Here is a 24,089-nt window from a genome sequence, read left to right on the forward strand (position 1 = left end):
ATATTGCGTTTAAAAAAAGAACATTTATGAAATAGGTATCACTACTGACCCTGCAGGATGTTCATAATGAGGCCAAGAACAGGCCCTCCACTCGGTGCGCCCATAGTCAATAATGTGACGTCACCGAGATCTACGGAAATTCCTTCATCCACAACAGGAACATATTCTGCTAGGTCTTTCTTTGTGATAACACCGCCTAAAAACATTTTAAATGCTTTATCTATTTGAGAGATGGGGTTATAGAGAAAGATATAATAAAAAAAAATTGGAAAAATCCGCCTTTGATGATAGCCAGGGGTTTCTAAGACAGCGTAAACCTAGCATTATGGTCGTTATTTAAACAAATATTCCAGCTAATGGTTTTTATCAGATGACGATGTGAGGAATATGAAATCTTACAGTTCTTAGCTTAAACTCTGCCATATCCCGAAAAGCTCGGTTGTCACTACTCTGTATATAAACAAATATGGCGAAGATCAACTTCCGCCAAATCTGCAACTTTGCAAAAAATCAATTAAAGGAAACGTTTTACACATCTGACATCTAATATCGATATATATGTATTCTGCCTAATACTTTACCTTTTGACTGTATTTCACGAACAATAGTATCTGCCACGGGTCCCTCATGTAAGTAAGCTGGCCCATGGTCTGCGATCCCTCGTAAGGTTTTCGCCAGGCGAGGCCTTTTGAGGAGGGCTCCTTCTGGTGCTATTTTACCGGTGTCATCGCAGTATACTTTACTGAAAACCGGAAAACACAATGTTACATTAATTACTGCAGTAGATATCTTTTGTTTGTTTTGTTTAACGTCCTATTAACAGTCAGGGTCATTTAAGGACGTGCCAGGTTTTGGAGGTGGGGGAAATCCGGAGAACCACCGGCCTGCGGTCAGAACCAGGCAACTGCCGAACGTTGAATTCGAACTCGCGACCCAAATCATTTGAAGACTGTGTGGTTTAGATAAGATTCTTATTGTATTAATATATAGGGTTTTGCATGAGTTGCTTTGGAATAAAGGATTCATTAAACGAGTTCAATAATTCAAAATGGGATGAGCCCTTATGCCTCTACCAGACAATATGACTGGCAAATTTTCTACGCAATATGCTACAATACATACACGTTTTGGGAATTAAGTTCAATCGAGAAACACTGGAATAAATTAGGTTGTTGTTTACCATATTAAATAACTTATGTGTTTACATTTGAACACTTTTCAAAAGTAGAAAACACCCCCTTCAATTCATTGATTCGTTGATATTTGCAATGATATTCATAGTTTAAACAAGCTTTATATATTTTATATATTCTATTATGGAATAGTCTCGAGTTTTTTTCAGAATTTTTATCAGATATCTCATACTCATAAAAATGTAAGTGTAAAGTATAATATTAATGTCTATATCATACAGGTGAACTGTTGTTGACTTAAAAAGCGAATCATCTCGAAAGAATGTTTTCAAAACTGCGAGAAAAGCTATTTTGGAATATCAAAATAATTTTTGAATCTAATACCCAAATCGTATACAAGTTTCACTTACCAGAATTCTGAATCTTGAGATAAATCGATGTTCTCACGGAGTAGATAATCAAAACATAATCGTGGAGTGTGCGCCAGGTAATGACCATTCTCGGCTAGTTCTATAGCGGGACGGAACAAGTCTTTCCACGGAAGTCGTCCATACTTCCGGTGAGCCTCCCAGTAGCCCATGACCTCTCCCGGAACTCCGATTGACAACGCCTCTGTGGTGTACGGGTACAAGGTCAATGATTTTTACAATAGTAATATAGGATGCTTATCTTATAGACGTTTGTGACCACATAGTCATCATTGCATCATCTGGGAGGAGGATTTCTTTGATTTGAGTTTTTCCAGAAGGGATTTAAATCAATCTGTGATATGACATGGAACACATTTTGTGGAAAGAATTGCACGGATAGACAATAACAGCAGGGAATACCGACATACTAACGAAACCATTATTCTGAGTGAAAATCGATAGAACGAAGACAAAATGTGAACAAAAATATAGATTGGCACAGAGACCGCTGAGAAAGTAAATAATCCTCCGACTTAATCAACAATGCGGCATTCATCATTCCAGAGGAAGGCAAATAGTCTGCAGTAAAGTGACTATGAAATAGATTTATTAACGGTTTTATAAGTTTTCTCTGCGAAACTCCTGCAATTGATGTCGTTAGATTTGATCGTTAGATTTGAATGACAGATTTCGAGAGCGTTTAAGAACAGATAACTGACCACAAGTACATTAGCGAATGTTTGGGATATTGAATCATGCAATCACTCTCAGCGCTAGTAGGTTAAGCTCTATATGCAATATATTCGCTCCTAGTAAGAACTTTCTCCTATTATAACGACGCATCGTGTCCTATTTATCATTTTGTTTTCACATACGTTACTCCTCATTGGCTTCTGATAGACCACTGATTCTATATAGGATCTTATTTTTTCTATTTTTGCGGACCTATTTCGCGGTTTTTCCATTTGAAACTAGTTCACAGGCATTACATTTCGCGATTTAGTAAACATTCTGCATTAAATATTTGTGTGTGTACATATATATACACATGTCTGCTGGGTTTTCATTTTCGCGTTATCTTGAATGACAACGAACATAGCCAAATAAAAAAAAAACACGGATATTACCAAATTCACAGTATATGGTTCTTGTTCCTTTTCCTGCGTGATGTTGAACATACTCACTTTGATTCTGTCCGGTCTGTGTGTTTAGCTCCAGGGTAAGTCCCCGAGGCGCCGTCTCGCGGGCGTTTATGGTTTGTGCTTTCTTTGTCTCAGCATCATATATCACCATGAAGTTGCCTGCCATTAAAACAAACACGGATCATCATTTTATTAACGAGTGATATATATATATATCTTCTTACGTCAATACCTTATGCCTTTTATGTAGACCGTATATCGAAAAGGTTAAAGATAAAAAAGAGAGGCATGGCTAAGACTTAATAACTAGTCATACATTTTCTTTTAAATTACAGTATCCTAATATTGCAACTTTTCCTAACGTTTAGTTTTAACAAACACCAATTAAATACAATGAAACAAATAAGATTTTACTTTAGCCTAAATTACATTCAAACATTGTTAGGAAAATGAAATTTCGTGAATTGGCAAGCACGTGTTGTCCTGGGCAAGTACTCTGATATTAGTGTCAGACATGATTAAAAATCTCATGTTCCATGTTTAACATTACACATTTGTGTTGGTTAACCTGATTATTTGTAATGATGCATTATTAGATATACCTCCCCCAATTCCCATGCTGTGAGGAGACATGAGTCCAGAACAAAGGAGAGTGGCTATGGCAGCGTCCACGGCGGATCCTCCTTTAGTGAAAGTGTCTCTACGAGGTAAAACAAATTATTATTGTACATATTTTATGATACCAACATCAGGTAACTATCTAAACCGGCTTGAAACAAGAAGTTATCATCCAATACCATAAAAAATCACTGGTTTTGTAACAACGTTTATGATTGGCTAGAATAGCTGCGTAGTAATCTATTAAGCCAAAGAGTCATTAAAATATCCCAAAACAAAACACATGAGTCATACCACAGTACGTAATTGTGACATAACACAAAATGGGGGACATTATTTTCTTTTCATATTTTAAAGTACATTTTCGTTTTAAATGTTTTAACTCTAACTTAAAATAACCTTAAAGATTTCAGTAAAACGTGATTAAGTATATTATGAGTATCATTAATGAAGTGAAGCCGTGCTGTGTAAATATGGGTAACTTTCAATAACTTCGAAGTCAACAAATATCATCAAATACTAGAGCTATCTCCCTTTGGACAAATAGTTTTATTGTTAGTCTTACAATTGCTTTTATGGTTTAAAATTTTGCGTTCTGTCTTTGATTCTGTAATTTCTTGCAAGCGATGTCATAAATAAACAGGTTGATTCTCAATGCTCCAATCGGCCAATAAGTTCCAATACAATTGGTGTAAGCGCTCTCCATTTAACTCCTCCGATATAAATTTAGTTATAGATACAGTCAGTTAATACAGAGCAAGAAATATACACTTGATGCTACAGCTGTCATTCGTCTTTCAAAAAATCTTTATAGATGCTAGGGGCCAAAAGCATAGAAATTCAGAAGGAAATACGAATGGGCTAATCATAAGGTACATGCATATTTTCATCAATTTAACATGTTTTTGATTTTTCAAAAATATTTTTGATAATTTTTGAAAAATACAAAAAAAACGCGTGCATATGAATTTAAAAGTGACACGTAGGGAAATGTCTGATTTAAGAATGTCCGGGTCAACTTGTTTTTACCTGCCTATTTCTGAACATGTCTCATGGTCAGACACAACAGCACCTTGACCGCTGGTCATTGGTCTGGTGGCGTGGCCGTGGTTGTGGTCCTGGATCGCCATTACCATCCCCAACGTCAGTGCTATAGTGTATACGATAACGAACACCAGACACAATCCGATGACCAACAACGGTCGACTCGTCAGGAAGGCCAGGTACCCGTCACCCTCTGTGTGACTCCTATAAACAATATTAATGAAATATATTGGCTAAAATCATTGGCTCTTATACGCGTCGTTCTATGTAAAGGCACTTCCGTTTATTGGCTTGTAGAGTTTGCGCAATCCTTTTAAATGGAAGGGTGCCCTTTAAAGAAATTCAAACGATACACGTAACGGTTGACTAATATACTGCTTTACAGAACTACTTACTGATTTAGTTAGAGTTCACCAGCGTTATATCGCCCGATTACACACACAAAACAAAAACAAAACAAAAACAAAAAAAAATCCCTAAATAAACCGATATTTGAAATATCAAAAAAATGAAATATTAAAACCTTTCCCTGTTGATCAAAACGTGAAAGTTTTAGGTTTAGTAGAGTATGCCAAGCCAAGGCCATCACAGGTGACATGGCCATGTCTTTAAGCGTTAGATGGTCTTTTGATTTCTGTATACGTGGTTATTCGTCTATCTATCTCTGTATCATACCTTGCCTATTGGTCCCTATTGTAATTCGCCTATTGTTCTTTGTATTGTTACTTGTCTATTGTTCCCCGAATAATGATTCACTTATAGTTTTCTGTATTATTATTCACCTTTTGTTCTTTTAATGCATTTTACTCACCCTATTGTTCTCTGTACGTATCATAATTTGCCTTTCGTTCTCTTCATGCATTTTGATTCACCTATTGTTTTCTGTATTACAATTCGACTATTGTTTTCTGAATGTATTATAATTCGCCTACTTTGCTCTGTATTGCCATTTGCCTATTGTTCTCTGGATGTATTAAAATTCGCCTTTTGTTCTTTAGATATATTATAATTCGCCAATTGTTCTCTACATTATTATAATTCGCCTATTGTTTTCTGGATGTACCATAATTTGCTTATTATTCCAATGAAATGAAGATATTGTTTTTTTATGAGGATTCCCTAATAAAGACATTATTGTTATGACAACATGATAGCATTATGAAGTAATAACGAGGAGCGAATGTATGTGATTGGAATACTCATATACTGACCCGTAGGTACACAGGTGGAGATCAGGACCCACACACATACTGACCCGTAGGTACACAGGTGGAGATCAGAACCAACACACACACATACTGACCCTTAGGTACACAGGTGGAGATCAGAACCTACATACATACTGACCGGTAGGTATACAGGTGGATATCAGGACCTACACATATACTGACCCGTAGGTACACGGGTGGATATCAGAACCCACACACATACTGACCCGTAGGTACACAGGTGGATATAAGAACCCACACATACTGACCCGTAGGTACCCAGGTGGAGATCAGAACCCACACACATACTGACCCGTAGGTACACAGGTGGAGATCAGAACCCACACACATACTGACCCGTAGGTACACAGGTGGAGATCAGAACCCACACACATACTGACCCGTAGGTACACAGGTGGAGATCAGAACCCACACACTTACTGATCCGTAGGTACACAGGTGGAGATCAGAACCCACACACATACTGACCCGTAGGTACACAGGTGGAGATCAGAACCCACACACATACTGACCCGTAGGTACACGGGTGGAGATCAGAACCCATACACATACTGACCCGTAGGTACACAGATGGCTATCAGAACCCACACACATACTGACCCGTAGGTACACAGGTGGATATCAGAACCCACACACGTACTGACCCGTAGGTACACAGGTGGATATCAGGACCTACACACATACTGACCTGAAGGTACACAGGTGGATATCAGAACCCACACACATACTGACCTGAAGGTACACAAGCTGAGATCAGAACCCACACACATACTGACCCGTAGGTACCCAAGTGGAGATCAGAACCCACACACATACTGACCCGTAGGTACACAGGTGGAGATCAGAACCCACACACATACTGACCCGTAGGTACACGGGTGGAGATCAGAACCCACACACATACTGACCCGTAGGTACACAGGTGGAGATCAGAACCCACACACATACTGACCCGTAGGTACACAGGTGGAGATCAGAGCCCACACACATACTGACCCGTAGGTACACAGGTGGAGATCAGAGCCCACACACATACTGACCCGTAGGTACACAGGTGGAGATCAGAACCCACACACATACTGACCCGTAGGTACACAGGTGGAGATCAGAACCCACACACATACTGACCCGTAGGTACACAGGTGGAGATCAGAACCAACACACATACTGACCCGTAGGTACACAGGTGGATACCAGAACCCTACACACATACTGACCCGTAGGTACACAGGTGGAGATCAGGACCTACACACATACTGACCCGTAGATACACAGGTGGAGATCAGGACCTACACACATACTGACCCGTAGGTAGACAGGTGGCTATCAGAACCCACACACATACTGACCCGTAGGTACACAGGTGGGGATCAGAACCCACACACACACTGACCCGTAGGTACACAGGTGGAGATCAGAACCCACACACATACTGACCCGTAGATACACAGGTGGAGATCAGGACCTACACACATACTGTCCCGTAGGTACACAGATGGAGATCAGATCCCACACCCATACTGACCCGTAGGTACACGGGTGGAGATCAGAACCCACACACATACTGAACCGTAGGTATACAGGTGAAGATCAGAACCCTCACACATACTGACCCGTAGGTATACAGGTGGAGATCAGAACCCACACACATACTGAACCGTAGGTACACGGGTGGAGATCAGAACCCACACACGTACTGACCCGTAGGTACACAGGTGGCTATCAGAACCCACACACGTACTGACCCGTAGGTACACAGGTGGAGATCAGAACCCACACACATACTGACCTGAAGGTACACAGGTGGCTATCAGAACCCACACCCATACTGACCCGTAGGTACACAGGTGGATATCAGAACCCACACACGTACTGACCCGTAGGTACACAGGTGGCTATCAGAATCCACACACGTACTGACCCGTAGGTACACAGGTGGATATCAGAACCCACACACATACTGACCTGAAGGTACACAGGTGGCTATCAGAACCCACACACATACTGACCCGTAGGTATACAGGTGGAGATCAGAACCCACACACATACTGACCGGTAGGTACACAGGTGGAGATCAGAACCCATACACATACTGACCCGTAGGTACACAGGCGGAGATCAGAACCAACACACATATTGACCCGTAGGTACACAGGTGGAGATCAGAACCCACACACATACTGACCCGTAGGTACCCAGGTGGAGATCAGAACCCACACACATACTGACCCGTAGGTACACAGGTGGAGATCACAACCCACACACATACTGACCCGTAGGTACACAGGTGGATATAAGAACCCACACACATACTGACCCGTAGGTACACAGGTGGAGATCAGAACCCACACACATACTGACCCGTAGGTACACAGGTGAAGATCAGAACCCACACACATACTGACCCGTAGGTACACAGGTGGAGATCAGAACCCACACACATACTGACCCGTAGGTACACAGGTGGCTATCAGAACCCACACACATACTGACCCGTAGGTACACAGGTGGAGATCACAACCCACACACATACTGACCTGAGGGTACACAGGTGGATATCAGAACCCACACACATACTGACCCGTAGGTACACAGGTGGCTATCAGAACCCACACACATACTGACCCGTAGGTACACAGGTGGAGATCAGAACCCACACACATACTGACCCGTAGGTACACAGGTGGCTATCAGAACCCACACACATACTGACCCGTAGGTACACAGATGGAGATCAGAACCCATACACATACTGACCCGTAGGTACACAGGCGGAGATCAGAACCCACACACATATTGACCCGTAGGTACACAGGTGGAGATCAGAACCCACACACATACTGACCCGTAGGTATACAGGTGGAGATCAGAACCCACACACATACTGACCCGTAGGTACACAGGTGGAGATCAGAACCCACACACATACTGACCCGTAGGTACACAGGTGGAGATCAGAACCCACACACATACTGACCTGAAGGTTTAGTTTAGTTTATTCAACTTGAAGCCTTACGGCTCATAAGTATAACATAGAAGCATCAACATACACATATATACAATACGTAACTAATTGTTATAGAGGATGAACAAAACAGTAGGCGTAACTGGTGAAAAACATCCGCAAACATTGATTTTAACAACAAAAACACAATCAGAGTATTCAGGGGGGTGGACAAAACAATAAACATAACTGGAGACAAGTACCTTAAGTCATTAATAAAAAGTAAATAATACAGTTTGTAAGAGTAGATAGATAGTAGTTACCAAACAATAGGTATAACTAATATAAGTATATAGGATTTTTCAAATGCAAATATATACTTCGTGAGAATAATTACATGATGAACAAACAATATATATAAATAGATATAAATAGAGATAAGTAACTAACATCGTTAATACAACACTAAATACAAAGTGTACATAATTTAGATGAATAGTTAGGGTAGAACAAAAAATAGGTATAGCTGGAGATAAACACGTACAAACGATATTGATCTATACTAAAGGTTGGAATCCCGACCGTAGTAACCAGCTTGACTGTAAATATTTTCCAAGATTACATAACTCTTTTTTATTGTGAACAGAAAGCAATTGGACAAGTTTAAAAGAAGACGGGTGATTCCAATAATATTTTTTAATGAATCTTTTTCGAATATCAACATATAGTGGACAAATAAGGATGAAATGGAATTCGTCCTCTACTTGGTTCTGGTTGCAATAACGACATAACCTATTTGACCTTGGAATATTATGATACCGGCCTTCTTCTATATAAAGCTTATGCGATGAAAGTCTTAATTTCGAAATAAGTTTACGATACGGATCAGGAATAGATTTTGTTAGATAGAATTGCAGTGTGAAGGTGTCAACAATATATTTATACAGATAACATTTAGAAGATCTTTCAATAAATTCATTTCTTGCTTGAATAAAAGCATCAATCAAACTCTGCTTAAAGCAATGTAAAAATACCTTTTCATTATCAACATAATGAGTTAACCAGACACTACCGAAACCAGAAGACAATAATATTTTTTTTAACTTGGGTTCGCCAATTACAATTTCTGTGGTTGCAATCCTCCATATCTTCATAAACCGACTTAAGAACAATATTCTTCGACATTTCCTGACGATATGCAACGGCAAACGTCCTAATTCCGAATATATCATGAAGGAAGGCGTACTTGTCTTAACAACAAGGATCTTTCTCAAAAAATCAACATGAACCTTTTCTACTTTGTCTGCAACATGTTTCGAAACCATAATTGAGAATAGAGGAGACGTAAACATCAAAAACGTTCAATTTAGATTCTACATTAAGAGATAAATTATTACAAATTTTCAACACATTATACATACATTTACGGCCTTGTTCTGCAATAACACCTTGAGTTTTTGTGAACTTACCATTAAAGTTAAATACTATACCTAGGTAGTTAAAACGATCAACAATCTCTATTTCATTGCCATTAAAGTAAAAAATTTCGACAACTCGCAATCTACCACTATTACGAAATACAACAATTTTTGTTTTATCAGTATTGACTGTTAATTGCCAATTGTCACTGTATTGTTTTAAGGAATCTAACATTTTTTGTAAGCCGGAAGCAGTTTCTGAGAAAAGGACAGTGTCATCTGCATACATAAGAAGAAAAAGTGAAACATCTCTTAAAAACAAAGCGTCACAGGAGGAATTAATTAGTTCATTTTCGAAATCATTAACATACATAGAGTAAAGAAAGGGAGACAACCCCTCCCCTTGCATCAAACCTCGGGAGCAAGAGAAAAAATCAGACAATTCAGACTTAAATCTAACACATGATTTCAGACCTTTATATAGACTTCAAAACATTTAATAATTTCCCTCTGATTCCGCTCTGGAAAAGTTTCAAAAACAATTTATTTCTATTCACGCTATCAAAAGCCTTACGATAATCAACAAAACAGCAATAAAGTTTAGGATTGTTTGAAAGCATTTTCTTAATTATACCATGTAAAGCAAAAACAGCATCATTGGTTCCAAAACCAGGTTTAAAACCAAATTGGGCATCAGAGACGATGTTATTCTCCCTAGACCAATCCAACAATCTATTGTTTAAAACACTAGTAAATAATTTAGATAAACAGCTTACTAGAGTTATTCCTCTATAATTATTTGTATCGTTGGCATCGCCCTTTTTGAACAAAGGAAAAATTATACCCTTTGACCATATTGAAGGAAAAACACCAGCATCAAAAATTACATTAAAAAGTTTGGATAAAATTGGAGCAAATGACTCCTTATGTTTTACAAAATAGTCATTAAGAATATTATCAATCCCAGGATTTTTACCCAATTTGGCACTTTTCAAAATATTCATCACTTCATTATCAGTTATAGTAGAGTCTAAATCAACATAAATCTTTGAATTGTCAAAATCTGAAATATCTGGATTATCGGAAACAACATCATCACTGCTAACAGCTTTGAAATGATCAAAAATGTCCCCAAGAGTTAAGTGGTTTGTTGGACAGTTGGACTTTTTCTTAAAATATTGATAAAAAAGTTTCGGATTTTTTTTAGGCAACAAGCTTAGACGGTCCCCTTCTGATCTAAAATACACATACTGACCCGTAGGTACACAGGTGGAGATCAGAACCCACACACATACTGACCCGTAGGTACACAGGTGGAGATCAGAACCCACACACATACTGACCCGTAGGTACACAGGTGGAGATCAGAACCCACACATATACTGACCAGTAGGTACACAGGTGGAGATCAGAACCCACACACATACTGACCCGTAAGTACACAGGTGGAGATCAGAACCCACACACATACTGACCCGTAGGTACACAGGTGGAGATCATGACCCACACACATACTGACCCGTAGGTACACAGGTGGAGATCAGAACCCACACACATACTGACCCGTAGGTACACAGGTGAGATCAGAACCCACACACATACTGACCCGTAGGTACACAGGTGGAGATCAGAACCCACACACATACTGACCCGTAGGTATACAGGTGGAGATCAGAACCCACACACATACTGACCCGTAGGTACACAGGTGGAGATCAGGACCCACACACATACTGACCCGTAGGTACACAGGTGAAGATCAGAACCCACACACATACTGACCCGTAGGTACACAGGTGGAGATCAGGACCCTACACACATACTGAACCGTAGGTACACAGGTGGAGATCAGGACCCACACACATACTGACCCGTAGGTACACAGGTGGAGATCAGAACCCACACACATACTGACCCGTAGGTACACAGGTGAAGATCAGAACCCACACACATACTGACCCGTAGGTACACAGGTGAAGATCAGAACCCACACACATACTGACCCGTAGGTACACAGGTGGCTATCAGAACCCACACACATACTGATCCGTAGGTACACAGGTGGAAATCAGAACCCACACACATACTGACCCGTAGGTACACAGGTGGATATAAGAACCCACACACATACTGACCCGTAGGTACACAGGTGGAGATCAGAACCCACACACATACTGACCCGTAGGTACACAGGTGGAAATCAGGACCCACACACATACTGACCCCTAGGTACCCAGGTGGAGATCAGAACCCACACACATACTGACCCGTAGGTACACAGGTGGAGATCAGAACCCACACACATACTGACCTGAAGGTACACAGGTGAAGATCAAAAACCACACACATACTGAACCGTAGGTACACGGGTGGAGATCAGGACCCACACACATACTGACCCGTAGGTACACAGGTGGAGATCAGAACCCACACACATACTGAACCGTAGGTACACAGGTGGAGATCAGAACCCACACACATACTGACCCGTAGGTACACAGGCGGATATCAGAACCCACACACATACTGACCCGTAGGTACATAGGTGGAGATAACAACCCACACACATACTGACCCGTAGGTACACGGGTGAAGATCAGGCCCCACACACATACTGACCCGTAGGTTCACAGGTGGGGATCAGGACCTACACACATACTGACCCGTAGGTACACAGGTGGAGATCAGAACCCACACACATACTGACCCGTAGGTACACAGGTGGAGATCAGAACCCACACACATACTGACCCGTAGGTACACAGGTGGAGATCAGAACCCACACACATACTGACCCGTAGGTACACAGGTGGAGATCAGAACCCACACACATACTGACCCGTAGGTACACAGGTGGAGATCAGAACCCACACACATACTGTCCCGTAGGTACACAGGTGGAGATCAGATCCCACACCCATACTGAACCGTAGGTACTCGGGTGGAGATTAGAACCCACACCCATACTGAACCGTAGGTACACAGGTGGCTATCAGAACCCACACACGTACTGACCCGTAGGTACACGGGTGGAGATCAGGACCCACACACATACTGACCCGTAGGTACACAGTTGGAGATCAGAACCCACACACATACTGACCCGTAGATACACAGGTGGAGATCAGGACCCACACACATACTGACCCGTAGGTACACAGGTGGAGATCAGAGCCCACACACATACTGACCCGTAGGTACAGAGGTGGATATCAGAACCCACACACATACTGACCCGTAGGTACACAGGTGGAGATCAGAACCCACACATATACTGACCAGTAGGTACACAGGTGGATATCATAACCCACACACATACTGACCCGTAAGTACACAGGTGGGGATCAGAACCCACACACATACTGACCTGAAGGTACACAGGAGGAGATCAGAACCCACACACATACTGACCCGTAGGTACACAGGTGGATATCACAACCCACACACATACTGACCCGTAGGTACACAGGTGGATATCAGAACCCACACACATACTGACCCGTAGGTACACAGGTGGAGATCAGAACCCACACACATACTGACCCGTAGGTACACAGGTGGGGATCAGAACCCACACACATACTGACCCGTAGGTACACAGGTGGAGATCAGAACCCACACACATACTGACCCGTAGGTACCCAGGTGGATATCACAACCCACACACATACTGACCCGTAGGTACCCAGGTGGAGATCAGAACCCCCACACATACTGACCTGTAGGTACACAGGTGGCTATCAGAACCCACACACGTACTGACCCGTAGGTACACAGGTGGAGATCAAAACCCACACACATACTGACACGTAGGTACACAGGTGGAGATCAGGACCTACACATATACTGACCCGTAGGTACACAGGTGGAGATCAGAACCCACACACATACTGACCCGTAGGTACACAGGTGGAGATCAGGAACCTACACACATACTGACCCGTAGGTACACAGGTGGCTATCAGAACCCACACACATACTGATCCGTAGGTACACAGGTGGAAATCAGAACCCACACACATACTGACCCGTAGGTACACAGGTGGATATAAGAACCCACACACATACTGACCCGTAGGTACACAGGTGGAGATCAGAACCCACACACATACTGACCCGTAGGTACACAGGTGGAGATCAGGAACCCACACACATACTGACCCCTAGGTACCCAGGTGGAGATCAGAACCCACACACATACTACCACATACTGACCCGTAGGTACACAGGTGAAGATCAGAACCCACACACATACTGACCGTAGGTACACAGGTGAAGATCAGAACCCACACACATACTGACCCGTAGGTATACAGGTGGAGATCAGAACCCACACACATACTGACCCGTAGGTATACAGGTGGAGATCAGAACCCACACACATACTGACCCGTAGGTACACAGGTGAAGATCAGAACCCACACACATACTGACCCGTAGGTACACAGGTGGAGATCAGAACCCACACACATACTGACCCGTAGGTACACAGGTGTAGATCAGAACCCACACACATACTGACCCGTAGGTACACAGGTGGAGATCAGGACCCACACACATACTGACCGGTAGGTACACAGGTGGAGATCAGAACCCACACACATACTGACCCGTAGGTACACAGGTGAAGATCAGAACCCACACACATACTGACCCGTAGGTACACAGGTGGAGATCAGAACCCACACACATACTGACCTGAAGGTATACAGGTGGAGATCAGAACCCACACACATACTGACCCGTAGGTACACAGGTGGAGATCAGAACCCACACACATACTGTCCCGTAGGTACACAGGTGGAGATCAGATCCCACACCCATACTGAACCGTAGGTACTCGGGTGGAGATTAGAACCCACACCCATACTGAACCGTAGGTACACAGGTGGCTATCAGAACCCACACACGTACTGACCCGTAGGTACACGGGTGGAGATCAGGACCCACACACATACTGACCCGTAGGTACACAGTTGGAGATCAGAACCCACACACATACTGACCCGTAGATACACAGGTGGAGATCAGGACCCACACACATACTGACCCGTAGGTACACAGGTGGAGATCAGAGCCCACACACATACTGACCCGTAGGTACACAGGTGGATATCAGAACCCACACACATACTGACCCGTAGGTACACAGGTGGAGATCAGAACCCACACATATACTGACCAGTAGGTACACAGGTGGATATCAGAACCCACACACATACTGACCCGTAAGTACACAGGTGGGGATCAGAACCCACACACATACTGACCTGAAGGTACACAGGAGGAGATCAGAACCCACACACATACTGACCCGTAGGTACACAGGTGGATATCACAACCCACACACATACTGACCCGTAGGTACACAGGTGGATATCAGAACCCACACACATACTGACCCGTAGGTACACAGGTGGAGATCAGAACCCACACACATACTGACCCGTAGGTACACAGGTGGGGATCAGAACCCACACACATACTGACCCGTAGGTACACAGGTGGAGATCAGAACCCACACACATACTGACCCGTAGGTACCCAGGTGGATATCACAACCCACACACATACTGACCCGTAGGTACCCAGGTGGAGATCAGAACCCCCACACATACTGACCTGTAGGTACACAGGTGGCTATCAGAACCCACACACGTACTGACCCGTAGGTACACAGGTGGAGATCAGAACCCACACACATACTGACACGTAGGTACACAGGTGGAGATCAGGACCTACACATATACTGACCCGTAGGTACACAGGTGGAGATCAGAACCCACACACATACTGACCCGTAGGTACACAGGTGGAGATCAGGACCTACACACATACTGACCCGTAGGTACACAGGTGGCTATCAGAACCCACACACATACTGATCCGTAGGTACACAGGTGGAAATCAGAACCCACACACATACTGACCCGTAGGTACACAGGTGGATATAAGAACCCACACACATACTGACCCGTAGGTACACAGGTGGAGATCAGAACCCACACACATACTGACCCGTAGGTACACAGGTGGAGATCAGGACCCACACACATACTGACCCCTAGGTACCCAGGTGGAGATCAGAACCCACACACATACTGACCCGTAGGTACACAGGTGGAGATCAGAACCCACACACATACTGACCTGAAGGTACACAGGTGAAGATCAAAACCCACACACATACTGAACCGTAGGTACACGGGTGGAGATCAGGACCCACACACATACTGACCCGTAGGTACACAGGTGGAGATCAGAACCCACACACATACTGAACCGTAGGTACACAGGTGGAGATCAGAACCCACACACATACTGACCCGTAGGTACACAGGCGGATATCAGAACCCACACACATACTGACCCGTAGGTACATAGGTGGAGATAACACCCCACACCCCTAGACCCGTAGGTACAGGGTGAAGATAGGCCCCACCCCCCATCGCCCGTAGGTTCACAGGCGGGGTGGACCAAAAACCCAAATGCCCCCGTGGGTACCAGGGGGATCAAACCCCCCAAACAACTGCCCCTAGGTACACGGGGGTGGAGTCGAACCCACAAAATGGACCGTGGGTACCAGGGGAATCAAACCCACACAAAACGACCCGAGGTCACAGGTGGAAATCAGAACCCAACACTACGCCCCGGGGTACAAAAGGGGAGATCAAACCCCACACAATACTGTCCCGGGTCAGGGGTGGAGATCAACCCCCACCCCCATATAAAACCGTAGGTACTCGGTGGAGATTAAAACCCACACCCTACTGCCCCAGGTAAAGGTGGCTATCAAACCCAAAACGTAGCCCCGTGGTACCGGGTGGAGTCGGGACCACACACATTGACCCGTGGTACCAGTTGGAGATCAAAACCCCACACCATACTGACCCGTAGGTACACAGGTGGAGATCAGAACCCACACACATACTGACCCGTAGGTACACAGGTGGAGATCAGAACCCACACACATACTGACCCGTAGGTACACAGGTGGAGATCAGAACCCACACACATACTGACCCGTAGGTATACAGGTGGAGATCAGAACCCACACACATACTGACCCGTAGGTACACAGGTGGAGATCAGAACCCACACACATACTGACCCGTAGGTACACAGGTGGAGATCAGAACCCACACACATACTGACCCGTAGGTACACAGGTGGATATCAGAACCCACACACATACTGACCCGTAGGTACACAGGTGGAGATCAGAACCCACACACATACTGACCTGTAGGTACACAGGAGGAGATCAGAACCCACACACATACCTGACCCGTAGGTACACAGGTGGAGATCAGAACCCACACACATACTGACCCGTAGGTACACAGGTGGAGATCAGAACCCACACACATACTGACCCGTAGGTACACAGGTGGAGATCAGAACCCACACACATACTGACCCGTAGGTACACAGGTGGGAGATCAGAACCCACACACATACTGACCCGTAGGTACACAGGTGGAGATCAGAACCCACACACATACTGACCCGTAGGTACACAGGTGGAGATCAGAACCCACACACATACTGACCCGTAGGTACACAGGTGGAGATCAGAACCCACACACATACTGACCCGTAGGTACACAGGTGGAGATCAGAACCCACACACATACTGACCCGTAGGTACACAGGTGGAGATCAGAACCCACACACATACTGACCCGTAGGTACACAGGTGAAGATCAGAACCCACACATACTGACCCGTAGGTACACAGGTGAAGATCAGAACCCACACACGTACTGACCCGTAGGTACACAGGTGGAGATCAGAACCCACACACATACTGACCCGTAGGTACACAGGTGGAGATCAGAACCCACACACATACTGACCCGTAGGTACACAGGTGAAGATCAGAACCCACACACATACTGACCCGTAGGTACACAGGTGGAGATCAGAACCCACACACGTACTGACCCGTAGGTACACAGGTGGAGATCAGAACCCACACACATACTGACCCGTAGGTACACAGGTGGAGATCAGAACCCACACACATACTGACCCGTAGGTACACAGGTGGAGATCAGGACCCACACACATACTGACCCTAGGTACCCAGGTGGAGATCAGAACCCACACACATACTGACCCGTAGGTACACAGGTGGAGATCAGAACCCACACACATACTGACCCGTAGGTACACAGGTGAGATCAGAACCCACACACATACTGACCCGTAGGTACACAGGTGGAGATCAGGACCCACACACATACTGACCCGTAGGTACACAGGTGGAGATCAGAACCCACACACATACTGAACCGTAGGTACACAGGTGGAGATCAGAACCCACACACATACTGACCCGTAGGTACACAGGTGGATATCAGAACCCACACACATACTGACCCGTAGGTACACAGGTGGAGATCAGAACCCACACACATACTGACCCGTAGGTACACAGGGTGAAGATCAGAACCCACACACATACTGACCCGTAGGTACACAGGTGGAGATCAGAACCCACACACATACTGACCCTAGGTACACAGGTGGAGATCAGAACCCACACACGTACTGACCCGTAGGTACACAGGTGGAGATCAGAACCCACACACATACTGACCCGTAGGTACACAGGTGGAGATCAGAACCCACACACATACTGACCCGTAGGTACACAGGTGGAGATCAGAACCCACACACATACTGACCGTAGGTACACAGGTGGAGATCAGACCCACACACATACTGACCCGTAGGTACACAGGGTGGGAGATCAGAACCCACACACATACTGACCCGTAGGTACACAGGTGGAGATCAGAACCCACACACATACTGACCCGTAGGTACACAGGTGGAGATCAGAACCCACACACATACTGACCCGTAGGTACACAGGTGGAGATCAGAACCCACACACATACTGACCCGTAGGTACACAGGTGGAGATCAGGACCCACACACATACTGACCCGTAGGTACACAGGTGGAGATCAGGACCCACACACATACTGACCCGTAGGTACACAGGTGGAGATCAGAACCCACACACATACTGACCCGTAGGTACACAGGTGGAGATCAGGAACCCACACACATACTGACACGTAGGTACACAGGTGGATATCAGACCCACACACGTACTGACCCGTAGGTACACAGGTGGAGATCAGAACCCACACACATACTGACCCGTAGGTACACAGGTGGAGATCAGACCCACACACATACTGACCCGTAGGTACACAGGTGGAGATCAGAACCCACACACATACTGACCCGTAGGTACACAGGTGGAGATCAGGACCCACACACATACTGAACCGTAGGTACACAGGTGGAGATCAGAACCCACACACATACTGACCCGTAGGTACACAGGTGGAGATCAGAACCCACACACATACTGAACCGTAGGTACACAGGTGGATATCAGGACCTACACATATACTGACCCGTAGGTACACGGGTGGAGATCAGGACCCACACACATACTGACCGTAGGTACACAGGTGGAGATCAGAACCCACACACATACTGAACCGTAGGTACACAGGTGGAGATCAGAACCCACACACATACTGAACCGTAGGTACACAGGTGGAGATCAGGACCTACACATATACTGACCCGTAGGTACACAGGTGGAGATCAGAACCCACACACATACTGACCCGTAGGTACACAGGTGGAGATCAGGACCTACACACATACTGACCCGTAGGTACACAGGTGGATATCAGAACCCACACACATACTGATCCGTAGGTACACAGGTGGAGATCAGAACCCACACACATACTGACCCGTAGGTACACAGGTGGATATCAGAACCCACACACATACTGACCCGTAGGTACACAGGTGGAGATCAGAACCCACACACATACTGACCCGTAGGTACACAGGTGGAGATCAGGAACCCACACACATACTGACCCGTAGGTACACGGGTGGAGATCAGAACCCACACACATACTGACCCGTAGGTACACAGGTGGAGATCAGAACCCACACACATACTGACCGGTAGGTACACAGGTGAAGATCAAAACCCACACACATACTGACCCGTAGGTACACAGGGTGGAGATCGGGAACCCACACACATACTGACCCGTAGGTACACAGGTGGAGATCAGAACCCACACACATACTGAACCGTAGGTACACAGGTGGAGATCAGAACCCACACACATACTGACCCGTAGGTACACAGGCGGATATCAGAACCCACACACATACTGACCCGTAGGTACATAGGTGGAGATAACAACCCACACACATACTGACCCGTAGGTACACGGGTGAAGATCAGGCCCCACACACATACTGACCCGTAGGTTCACAGGTGGGGATCAGGACCTACACACATACTGACCCGTAGGTACACAGGTGGAGATCAGAACCCACACACATACTGACCCGTAGGTACACAGGTGGAGATCAGAACCCACACACATACTGACCCGTAGGTACACAGGTGGAGATCAGAACCCACACACATACTGACCCGTAGGTACACAGGTGGAGATCAGAACCCACACACATACTGACCCGTAGGTACACAGGTGGAGATCAGAACCCACACATATACTGTCCCGTAGGTACACAGGTGGAGATCAGATCCCACACCCATACTGAACCGTAGGTACACGGGTGGAGATCAGAACCCACACCCATACTGAACCGTAGGTACACAGGTGGCTATCAGAACCCACACACGTACTGACCCGTAGGTACACGGGTGGAGATCAGGACCCACACACATACTGACCCGTAGGTACACAGGTGGAGATCAGAACCCACACACATACTGACCCGTAGATACACAGGTGGAGATCAGGACCCACACACATACTGACCCGTAGGTACACAGGTGGAGATCAGAACCCACACACATACTGACCCGTAGGTACACAGGTGGAGATCAGAACCCACACACATACTGACCGGTAGGTACACAGGTGAAGATCAAAACCCACACACATACTGACCCGTAGGTACACAGGTGGAGATCAGAACCCACACACATACTGACCGTAGGTACACAGGTGGAGATCAGAACCCACACACATACTGACCCGTAGGTACACAGGTGGATATCAGAACCCACACACATACTGACCCGTAGGTACACAGGTGGAGATCAGAACCCACACACATACTGACCCTGTAGGTACACAGGTGGAGATCAGAACCCACACACATACTGACCCGTAGGTACACAGGTGGAGATCAGGACCCACACACATACTGACCCGTAGGTACACAGGTGGATATCAGGACCTACACACATACTGAACCGTAGGTACACAGGTGGAGATCAGAACCTACACACATACTGACCCGTAGGTACACAGGTGGAGATCAGGACCCACACACATACTGACCCGTAGGTACACAGGTGGAGATCAGGACCCACACACATACTGACCCGTAGGTACACAGGTGGAGATCAGAAACCCACACACATACTGACCCGTAGGTACACAGGTGGAGATCAGAACCCACACACATACTGACCCGTAGGTACACAGGTGGAGATCAGAACCCACACACATACTGACCCGTAGGTACACGGGTGGAGATCAGGACCCCACACACATACTGACCCGTAGGTACACAGGTGGAGATCAGAACCCACACACATACTGACCCGTAGGTACACAGGTGGAGATCAGAACCCACACACATACTGACCCGTAGGTACACAGGTGAGATCAGAACCCACACACATACTGACCCGTAGGTACACGGGTGGAGATCAGGACCCACACACATACTGACCGTAGGTACACAGGTGGAGATCAGAACCCACACACATACTGACCCGTAGGTACAACAGGTGGAGATCAGGAACCACACACATACTGACCCGTAGGTACACAGGTGGAGATCAGAACCCACACACATACTGACCCGTAAGGTACACAGGTGGAGATCAGACCCACACCCATAATGACCCGTAGGTACACAGGTGGAGATCAGAACCCACACACATACTGACCCGTAGGTACACAGGTGGAGATCAGAACCCACACACATACTGACCCGTAGGTACACAGGTGGAGATCAGAACCCACACACATACTGACCCGTAGGTACACAGGTGGAGATCAGAACCCACACACATACTGACCCGTAAGGTACACAGGTGGCGATCAGAACCCACACACATACTGACCCGTAGGTACACAGGCTGGAGATCAGAACCCACACACATACTGACCCGTAGGTACACAGGTGGATATCACAACCCACACACATACTGACCCGTAGGTACACAGGTGGATATCAGAACCCACACACATACTGACCCGTAGGTACACAGGTGGAGATCAGAACCCACACACATACTGACCCGTAGGTACACAGGTGGGGATCAGAACCCACACACATACTGACCCGTAGGTACACAGGTGGAGATCAGAACCCACACACATACTGACCCGTAGGTACACAGGTGGAGATCAGAACACACACATATACTGACCCGTAGGTACACAGGTGGAGATCAGAACCCAGACATACTGACCCGTAGGTACACAGGTGGAGATCAGAACCCACACACATACTGACCCGTAGGTACACAGGTGGAGATCAGGACCCACACACATACTGACCCGTAGGTACACGGGTGGAGATCAGGACCCACACACATGCTGACCCGTAGGTACACAGGTGGAGATCAGACCCCACACACATACTGACCCGTAGGTACACAGGTGGAGATCAGAACCCACACACATACTGACCCGTAGGTACACAGGTGGAGATCAGAACCCACACACCTACTGACCCGTAGGTACACGGGTGGAGATCAGAACCCACACACATACTGACCCGTAGGTACACAGGTGGAGATCATAACCCACACACATACTGACCCGTAGGTACACAGGTGGCTATCAGAACCCACACACGTACTGACCCGTAGGTACACAGGTGGAGATCAGAACCCACACACATACTGACCCGTAGGTACACAGGTGGCTATCAGAACCCACACACGTACTGACCCGTAGGTACACAGGCGGAGATCAGGACCCTACACACATACTGACCCGTAGGTACACAGGTGGAGATCAGAACCCACACACATACTGACCCGTAGGTACACAGGCGGAGATCAGGACCTACACACATACTGACCCGTAGGTACACAGGTGGCTATCAGAACCCACACACATACTGACCCGTAGGTACACAGGTGGAGATCAGGACCTACACATATACTGACCCGTAGGTATACAGGTGGAGATCAGAACCCACACACATACTGACTCGTAGGTACACAGGTGGTAATCAGAACCCACACACATACTGACCCGTAGGTATACAGGTGGAGATCAGAACCCACACACATACTGACCCGTAGGTATACAGGTGGAGATCAGAACCCACACACATACTGACCCGTAGGTATACAGGTGGAGATCAGAACCCACACACATACTGACCCGTAGGTACACAGGTGGTAATCAGAACCCACACACATACTGACCCGTAGGTATACAGGTGGATATCAGAACCCACACACATACTGACCCGTAGGTACACAGGTGGCTATCAGAACCCACACACATACTGACCCGTAGGTACATAGGTGGATATCAGAACCCACACACATACTGACCCTTAACCTCCTATGGCATACATACGGCGTTATTCTTCCGTGACTTCGTGCAGACCGAGTTTGTCGCCTCCTGACAGAAAACATGGCGACGATGACCCCTTTCCTCTGTTATACTATACTTTCTATACAGTGCCAAGCTTCAACTTTGCAACAATTTCTATTTACCGGCTGAATCAGGTCAGAACGACCATCAGTGGTCAAAGGTGAAAGGTCACCGTTCTGATAAGACTGTTGAAGTGTAAATTTATGTCAACTCACATACTCCAATCCCCAGGTTGCATAAAGTGCTGATGCACTACATTGTATATCAGTATTTTTAAGTAGTCCCTTTTGTTGTGTTAAACTAATTCTGTCAAACTATTAAACCTTTTACAATACATGCCCACGTACGCAACCGTTATAACATACATAAGTTTAAAAATAATGAAAACTATCCTAAAGTGCAAGTGAAAATTCGGTTGATTATCCAAACCCGTGGAAAGTACCTTATCGATTTTGTAAGCGTTGACAAAAAATCCATGAAGTCA

General features: G+C 45.7%; 1 protein-coding gene across 1 annotated transcript in view; it reads right to left on the reverse strand.

The window, feature by feature from the left end:
• The window catches only part of LOC117336358 (glutathione hydrolase 1 proenzyme-like), a 32,217-nt gene extending 8,503 nt beyond the window's left edge, over positions 1–23,714 (reverse strand). The window contains exons 1-7 of the mRNA XM_033896861.1: positions 23,588–23,714; positions 4,333–4,551; positions 3,288–3,385; positions 2,728–2,844; positions 1,544–1,745; positions 582–742; positions 50–196 (exon numbers count right to left, since the gene is read on the reverse strand). Coding sequence (XP_033752752.1) covers positions 50–196; positions 582–742; positions 1,544–1,745; positions 2,728–2,844; positions 3,288–3,385; positions 4,333–4,551; positions 23,588–23,646 — 1,003 coding nt within the window. The 5' untranslated portion in view covers positions 23,647–23,714. The remainder of the gene's footprint in view (positions 1–49; positions 197–581; positions 743–1,543; positions 1,746–2,727; positions 2,845–3,287; positions 3,386–4,332; positions 4,552–23,587) is intronic.
• Positions 23,715–24,089: the final 375 nt, after the last annotated feature.

Source organism: Pecten maximus, chromosome 10, assembly GCF_902652985.1.
Source record: "Pecten maximus chromosome 10, xPecMax1.1, whole genome shotgun sequence".
In the NCBI taxonomy this organism is placed as follows: Eukaryota; Metazoa; Mollusca; class Bivalvia; order Pectinida; family Pectinidae; genus Pecten; species Pecten maximus.